Source organism: Stegostoma tigrinum, chromosome 19 (genome assembly GCF_030684315.1).
Source record: "Stegostoma tigrinum isolate sSteTig4 chromosome 19, sSteTig4.hap1, whole genome shotgun sequence".
In the NCBI taxonomy this organism is placed as follows: domain Eukaryota; kingdom Metazoa; phylum Chordata; class Chondrichthyes; order Orectolobiformes; family Stegostomatidae; genus Stegostoma; species Stegostoma tigrinum.
In genome coordinates, this window is record NC_081372.1 from 47,379,352 (window position 1) to 47,388,272 (window position 8,921).

At 40.9% G+C, this 8,921-nt stretch overlaps 1 protein-coding gene across 3 annotated transcripts in view; it reads left to right on the forward strand.

The window, feature by feature from the left end:
- LOC125461521 (protein-glutamine gamma-glutamyltransferase 2-like) overlaps window positions 1–8,129 on the forward strand; it is a 50,238-nt gene extending 42,109 nt beyond the window's left edge. For all 3 annotated transcript variants that reach the window (XM_059652832.1, XM_048550405.2, XM_048550404.2), the window contains exons 12-13: window positions 1,824–1,957; window positions 6,778–8,129. In XM_059652832.1, the coding sequence (XP_059508815.1) occupies window positions 1,824–1,957; window positions 6,778–6,934 (291 nt within the window). In that variant the 3' untranslated portion in view covers window positions 6,935–8,129. The remainder of the gene's footprint in view (window positions 1–1,823; window positions 1,958–6,777) is intronic.
- Window positions 8,130–8,921: the final 792 nt, after the last annotated feature.

An 8,921-nucleotide genomic window follows, 5' to 3' on the forward strand; every position in this document is an offset into this window, starting at 1 on the left:
GCTTTGAGATATATTTCCACTAATTTTTAAATTTACTGTTAATGTAACCCAACTAAGAGTGGTATTAATTAATTAAATTGTGCCTCCATGTCAAGCCCTTTGAAATTACTCCACAGAAGCTGATATCCTGTCACCAAAGAACCCTTCAGTTACTTGTACATCGTACTTGACACTGGTTCAGCTTTCTCAGAGCCAGCTCTCAGAGTGAACAGAACCCCTGACACTCTGTTTATATCTGTCAGCGAGGACTCCCTGACTGGATTATGTTAACAGTCCCAATCATGGAACTCATATTTTATGAGATCCACCTGGCTACCCTCATTACAATCACTACACCCTTAATTAATAGATCAGTCAGGAAGTAAATTAATTGGCTAATACAAGAATGTGCTAAATTCTTGAGACATTCCATACCCTGTTGGCTGGCTAACTTGATTTGAAAGGAGAAGACATGTAATGGATATAGAAGAAAACAGATCTCAGTGGAGCCAATTGAATGTCATGGAAATGTAAAATAGGTGATATTACACTGTAGAAGCAAATTACTGTAGATGCTGGAATCTGTACTGAAAACAACAAATGCTAGAGAATATGGCGGGTCAGTCAGCATCCATGGAGATAGATCAAGCTAATTAGATAATTGGATAAATCAAGCTAATCTTCATCAGAGATCTGAGGAAGAGTCATTGAGACTTAAAATGTTAGCTTGTTCTCTCTTTGTGGATGCTGATATTACATTGGCTGCCTTGTATTTACCCTGCTGGAGATTTTTGATTCCATTGGCATTGCTAGATCTGAATACTCTGCATGTTGTGTTACAGTGGCGAGGTAAATGCAATACCACCCAGCAATATGGGCAGGGACTCAATTCTATAGATTTCTAATGAAAAATAAACACTAGAATGAGTGTTTAGTTCACAGGTCAATGCAACATCGAGGGCTGAAGGGCCTGTTCTGCGTTGTATTTTTCTATGTTCTATGACAAATAAGACCAAGAGCAGGGAGTGAAGACAAGAATAAAAATCATATTAGAATGACTTGTGAAAGAAGTAGATGTACAATAAGACCAAAAAACTTGAATAAACAAATAAATAACCTCTGGAAGAAAACATAACATCAATAAGGGAATGTGTGAAAGATAAAACGAGAGACTGTAATTGCAAATTCATGGGATGAGGACCCTTGGTGGCTAGACCATTATTTATTGCCAATCCCTAATTGCCCAGAGGGCAGTCAACCACATTGCCATGGGTCCAGAGTCAAATGTAGGCCAGACCAGATAAGTATGGCAATTTCCTTCCCTAAAGGACATTATGAAGTAGATGGGTTTTTACTGACAATTCACAGTGGATTCCTTCGAGTCTTTAATTCCAGATATTTATTTAAATCAAATTCCATCATCTGCTGTGGTGGGATTCAAACTTGGGTCCCCAGAACAATATCTGGGTTTCTAGATTAATATTCCAGCAATAATACCACTAGGGTATTGCCTCCCCTCCTAAAATGTACTTAATCTTATGTATATCGTAAGCTATTGCACTGGAAACATTCTAGCTCATGGTTAGCAAGCACAGGAAGCCAAAATAGGGAACGCACATTTTCTCCAGGGTTGAGATGAATAATGTTCAGGTCTAGAGGCTTTCCACCACCTCATTTTGGCCAATCGGTAGACACTTGTGGTCATGAATGTTGCAGCAGTAATTCATTTCCCTCCCCATCACAGCCACAATGACCTAGGGGCATTCATGTGTCAGTGCACTATAGAGTTTTGGGTAACAAACTCACATTTTGGGCATTCTAGATAACTGGGTTTGTTTTCTCAGGTCCGAGATGTCCCTGTGCTGTCCCAGAAGGTGATAATTGTAATCAGTTTTGAGAACATCTTGCCTGTAGACCTGACCAATGGTGTCTTCACACTTGAGGGCGCAGGTTTGATTGAAGGTCAGATGGAAGTATGGTGAGTTAAAACTCCGAAAGTGAGCAGCATATCGCGATGTGGACGGTTTTATAAAAATATCATTTACTTTAGATTATTGAATTTGAACTAGCGGCATGTGGATTTTGGTCTATGCATATTTGGGGTTTAACAATTCTCATGGCATTGGGAGTCATGATTTTAAACCAGGAGTTATCAGGGATTGATATCTCTCTTGGAGTGATAATGTGACTTTGTGTTCAGAGAGTTTTATGATTGAAGGAAAACCTATTGAAAGGCATTAGCTTTATTTTAGTTCAGGAGAATCAAGATTTGATTTTTGTTTAGGAAAAATTTATAATTTGAAAAGCATGTGGCTTCTGTGAGAAGACTTAACTGGAGTCAGACATAAGAATAATTTCTCCTGGAGAAAGGAGATTGTTTAGGACAAATAAGAACTAGGTTATTTCAATTTAAGGCCTTTAGTTTGAAAATTTCAGACCGAAAGTTGGCCTACTTCATAAGAGTAGGAATAGGCTATTCAGTGCCATTAGCCTACTCCACCTTTTAGTGAGATCATGGTTGATCTGTGATCTATCTCCATATGCCTGCTTTTGAACCATATCTCTTAACACCTTTGCTTAACAAAAATGTATTAAAACTATTAACTGATCTAGTATCAACTGCCATTTATTAAAGAGGGTTCCAAACCTCTGCCACTCCTTGTGTATGAAATGCTTTCAAACATCTTTCCTGAATGATTCAAGCCTAATTCTTAGACTATGCTCCAAGTTCTAGAATCTTCAGCCAATGAAAATAATTTATCTTTATCTACCCTGTCTTTTTCTGTTTATATCATGAAACATTTGTTAAGAAACGTGATAGCTTTATTTGAAGCCAAGAAAGTATGATATCAGTTTTGTGAGTAATTCAGTAAAAGTCTATCAAATTTTCAAGACAGAAAATTGAAATAAATAGTTTTTGTGCACTATAAAGTGATGGTGTTGGAAACAGATAGGTTTTTGTTTGGCTGTCTGTTTTGAAATCTTTCAATCCTGTTATGAGTAAATAGTTTGGTCTGTTCCATTTTATTTTAATTCCATTTGTGTAATAAACGTTTTTTGTGTTAAAATCAAATTTGCTTTTTTGCATGCTTAAGTTTCAGTGAAAAAAATAAAGAATATAGCATGAAATAAAGAAAATTAAAAAAAAATTATCTTTCAAGCCTAATTTTAGCCTGGTGCTTGATTTAGTCATAGAATCATATAGGTCTATAGCACATTGTGTCATAGTGTCAAATAACAACTACTTAACTATTCTAATCTCATTTTCCAGCGCTTGGCCCATTGCCCTGTAGCCTTGACATTGCAAGTTTACATATAAATACTTCTTGAATGTCATGAAGGTTTTGCCTCCAACACCCTTACAGGCAGTAAGTTCCATATGCCCAGCAGCTTCTGGGTGAAAGGGGTATTTTTTTCTCACATCTCCTCTGAACTTCTGCCTCTTTACTTAAACCTTTGCCCTTGATCATTGATCCCTCCATCAAGGGGAACAGTTTCTTCCTATCTACCCTATCTACATCTCAATCATGTCTCTTCTCAACTTCCACTGCTATAAAGAAACAGCCTTAGTCTTTTCAATGTCTCACCATAACTGAAACTCTCCAGCTCAGGAAACATCGTGGTAAATCTTCTTGATACCCTCTCCAGTGCTGACACATCCCTCCTATATTCTATATTCCAGAGGTGTATGCAACAGACTAGCAGTGGCCTAAACAACATTTGATATGGTTTGGCATAGCCTCCCTGTTCTTAAATTCTACACCTCAACAAATAAAGGCAGTATACTATATGTGTTCCTTACCACTTTACCCATCTGTTCTGCTAGGGACAGGAGTACGTGCACACAAGAGTTGTTCTGATCCTCGGTGCTTCCTTACGGCCTTGACGTTGCGCCGACCTGTGAAACCAATCTGAAATCTATCTAACCTACACTATTCCATTTTCACTCATATGTTTATCCAATGACCATTTAAATGCCCTTAAAGTTGGTGAATCTACTACTGTTGCAGGCATGGCATTCCACACCCTTACTACTCTCTGAATAAAGAACCTACCTCTGACTTTTATTCTATATTTATCACCCCTCAATTTAAAGCTATGTCTCCTCGTGCTAGCCATCACCATCTAATGAAAAAGACTCTCACTGTTGACCCTATCAAATTCTATTTGCTATTTATCAGCCAATCTGCGCAGCCCATCTACATCCTTCTTTATGCTAAGGCTATCGTCCTCACTATTTAGTCCCCATCACTTTTTTCGACCCAATAGCAGCTGGGATCATAACAATGCGTAAAGTAAGTATATCATAGAAAGTCTATAACATGGAACAGATTGAGACAAATAATTAATTAATTTTGATACTTATCATTGGGACAACAGAAAGATATAATTGTCATGATTTCAGTCCAGTTAGATAGTACAATTAATGATATGGCACACAGACTAAAACAAAGAAAATAAATGATAAAAGTACAGTGAAGATCATGATCAAGCTGTAAAGAAGATTTCAGGTGCAAACGTTAGAATATAATATTAGAAAAAAAATTGGAAACGTTAATATTATTTAAAGTTCTAAAACTATGTTGTTCTTTATTCATCACCTGTCAGTTTTGGCTGAGTTGGTATAACTGATGCTGATGTGTCAGAGAATTGTGAGTTCAAGGTGTCCTCCAGGATTTCATTGAATCTCTACAGTGTGGAAACAGGCCACTCAACCCATCAAGCCCACACTGACTGTCTGAAGAATATCCCTCCCAGACCCACCCTCTACCCTATCCCGATAACCCTGCATTTTCCATGGCTTATCCACGCAGCCTGCACATCCCTGCACACTATGGCAATTTAGCTTGGTCAATCCATGTAATCTGCACGTGATTGGATTGTGGGAGAAATTCAAAGCACCCAGAGAAAATCCACACAGACAAGGGTAGAATGTGTAAACGCCACACAGACAGTTAGCCGAGGCAGAATCGAATGTGGATCCCTGGCACTGAGAGGCTGCAGTGTTGATCACTGAGCCACCAGGCTGCTTGTGTCTTATTTTGAATACAAAAATCAAGGGTAACACTCCAGAACTGTACTAGTAATGCACCATCTCCAAAACATCCCTCACCTTCCTGGACCTCTCGGTCTCCATCTCAGGTAACCAGCTAGAAACTGATGTCCATTTCAAGCCCACCGACTCCCACAGCTACCTAGAATACACCTCCTCCCACCCACCCTCCTGCAAAAATTCCATCCCCTATTCCCAATTCCTCCGACTCCGCCGCATCTGCTCCCACAATGAGGCATTCCACTCCAGCACATCCCAGATGTGCACATTCTTCCAGGACCGCAAATTTCCCCCCGCAGTAGTCGAGAACACCCTTGACTGCGTCTCCCACATTTCCCGCAACACATACCTCACACCCCGCCCCCGCCACAACTGCCCCAAGAGGATCCCCCTCGTTCTCACACACCACCCCACCAACCTCTGGATACAACGCATCATCCTCCGACACTTCTGCCATCTACAATCCGACCCCATCACCCAAGACATTTTTCCATCCCCATCCTTGTCTGCCTTCCGGAGAGACCATTCTCTCCATGACTCCCTTATCCGCTCCACACTCCCCTCCAACCCCACCACATCCGGCACTTTCCCCTGCAAACGCACGGAAGTGCTACACTTGCCCCCACACCTCCTCCCTCACCCCCATCCCAGGCCCCAAGATGACTTTCCATATTAAGCAGATGTTCACCTGCACATCTGCTAATGTGGTACACTGTATCCACTGTACCCAGTGTGGCTTCCTCTACATTGGGGAAACCAAGGGGAGGCTTGGGGGCAGCTTTGCAGAACACCTCCACTGGATTCACAATAAACAACTGCACCTCCCAGTCGCGAATCATTTTAACTCCCCCTCCCATTCTTTAGATGACATGTCCATCATTGGCCTCCTGCAGTGCCACAATGATGCCACCCGAAGGTTGCAGGAACAGCAACTCATATTCCGCTTGGGAACCCTGCTGCCCAATGGTATCAATGTGGACTTCACAAGCTTCAAAATCTCCCCTCCCCCCACTGCATCCCAAAACCAGCCCAGCTCGTCCCTTCCCCCCACTACATCCCAAAACCAGCCCAGCCTGTCCCCCCCTCCCTAACCTGTTCTTCCTCTCACCTATCCCTTCCTCCCAACTCAAGCCACACCTCCATTTCCTACCTACTAACCTCATCCCGCCTTCTTGACGTGTCCGCCTTCCCTGGACTGTCGTATCCCCTCCCTACCTCTCCACCTATACTCTCCTCTCCACCTATCTTCTTTTCTCTCCATCTTCGGTCCGCCTCCCCCTCTCTCCCTATTTATTCCAGAACCCCCTCCCCATCCCCCTCTCTGATGAAGGGTCTAGGCCCGAAACGTCAGCTTTTGTGCTCCTGAGATGCTGCTTGGCCTGCTGTGTTCATCCAGCCCCACACTTTGTAATCTTGGATTCTCCAGCATCTGCAGTTCCCATTTTTTCTAGTAATGCACTGTTGTGTTATCCTCAGTGGCCTGGCTAATACGTATCATTCAGTCAAGATCTTTAAATCTGATTGCATTTTCAACAACTGCAGTTCCTTGTTTTATTTTTGTTTTAAGTGTCTGGACATAATGATATTGCTTGCCAGTATTTGCTGTGTGCAAAAAAGGGTCTGCCCTTTTTCTTACAGTATATCATTGACTATGCTTCCTTATTGCTTCATTGGCAGTAAAGTGCTGTGAGATGTTTTGAGATCATGAACAATACTACTTTGACGCAATTCTTTCTTTTCTTCAGGCTTGGGACAATAAATCCTGGAGAAGTGATTACAAAAGAGATTTCAATTATTCCGAAGAAAATGGGGCTGAAGAAATTAACTGTGGATTTTGACAGTGATAATTTGAAGGATGTAAAAGGATATGCAAATATTGATGTTCGAGATGGAGAAAAATGATCCAACAAGATCTTGGAATCCCCATTGACAGTGCAAATCTATTAGCAGGCAGTCTTATATAACTTTGCCAATTTGTAGTTTAGTTTTGTCTGTCAATTCATCAAGTTCTAGTTCAGAGATCAAAATATTCTTTTCTCTTTGAGGGCTAATTTTGAGATATTATCTAGAGCTACTTTTTTATTTTTAAGTCCATTTTTATTGTCACTAACTCCTTTATTACATGATGCAGTCACATAGTAACATTATTTTCTATATTAATGATAAGTTTTTATCACAGATTTTTTCTTTAGATGGCCAAGATAACACAAATGCCAAATGGAAAGTCTCCATAACAGAAGGCAACTGATTCAATCTTCCAAAAAAAGGATCAAAGAAATCAACATGCTAACCATGTGTAATTCTAGATTAAAAATGAATGATGCAAAGTAATGCCTAGAGACTAGATAGTGGCTTAGTGAATATGTTTTCTGCCCTTGATTTTTAACTTAAAATGTTTTTCTAAATCTTGGTGTGGAGTGAAATCCTGTGAGCAACAAATGCTGGAGATCACAGCAGGTCAGCCAACATCCATAGAGTAAGCTAACATTTTGAGTTTAGAGTAATTTGCTCATACAATGTGGACTGAAGTCACTTGGTCGTCTGTTCTTTCAATAGATCTTTATCTTTGATGTGATAATGCTCTCTGCAGACTTCATTAATCTGAATGTTAAGTTCAACATAATTACTCCTCCGCTTTCAAACTTTCTGCAGACCCTCGATCCAGCGCTGATGTATTACAGTTAATTGGTCTCATATATCACAGGCTTCTTTTGCTAATATTGATGCATCACTCACCAGGGAGCTGGGTAACATGCTATCCAACATGATACACGTAACAACTATTTTTCATCATTGTGGAATGCTATAACATTATAACTACATTAAACCAAGCGTTTATGACAATTACTTTTCTTTCACTGGATCAGAAGTAGAATATACCCACATACTGAATGTGACTCTGCTTTTAGTTTTACAATGTCTTTCAAGAAATAATAAAATTGACTTAATGACAAAATTTTAGACCATTTTGATGTATCAGTGAAATGCACCAACACTTTTGATTGCTATGTTTATGATTTCTGGCCGATATTCTGGCTGATTTTGGTGAGATTAAACCAGGTACTGAATGAGCTCTGGTTAAACGTAATTCTCAGGGGCTGAGTCATTGGTCTGAGTCTTTTTTGGATGTGAGTTTTATTGAGTTTCGTGGAGAGGTTCTCTCTGCAAGTCTTTGCGTGTTCTTTTGATGCATCTTACCAAATGTGCCTCATTACCTAATCAGCCCACCCCACGACACTCTAATCATCTGATTCTAACCCAATCCTACCACTCACCACAGCCAGAACAGCTATTGGCTGCCAATATGTGCCGAATGGACAAACTTCCTGGTGCCACTACCACATTTAACAGACTGTTGTGCATCAGGTGGAGCACATGCAGTCTGGAGCTGCTTTGCACTGTTCTTAACATTTCCTGGGTCATAGCAGACAAGGGAAAATTGGTGCATTGCTTTACAGGCAGGGTCGTAGGGGTCCTGCTGGATGGGGTAGTACAGACACAGAATACTGCCTTCTCCCAGTACCATCAGAGGAAGCTGCAGCACCAGCCCATACCAGCCGGGTCCAAAGGTGTCACCCGGATCAGTACAGTCTGAGTCATTTGGAGGGTCATGGAGCTATGTAGGAAGAAGGCTAGTGTTCTTCTCCACTCCACCAGTAGAAGTGGCGTTAGCTTCTCTGCGCTGTCTCACACTCATTTTATTTCTGCTACAGTACCGTACTATTCCCTAACAAAGGTCATGTTCTACCACTAGCACTATTTCCTGGAACATCTGCCCCATTCACTGCCACTCACCCCATCGCTTGACAGATCTAACCCTGCAAAGCGCTCTGCGCTGTCTACACACTTGTTTAGGGCACCTCCACAATTGCACCAACAGTAATTGCTG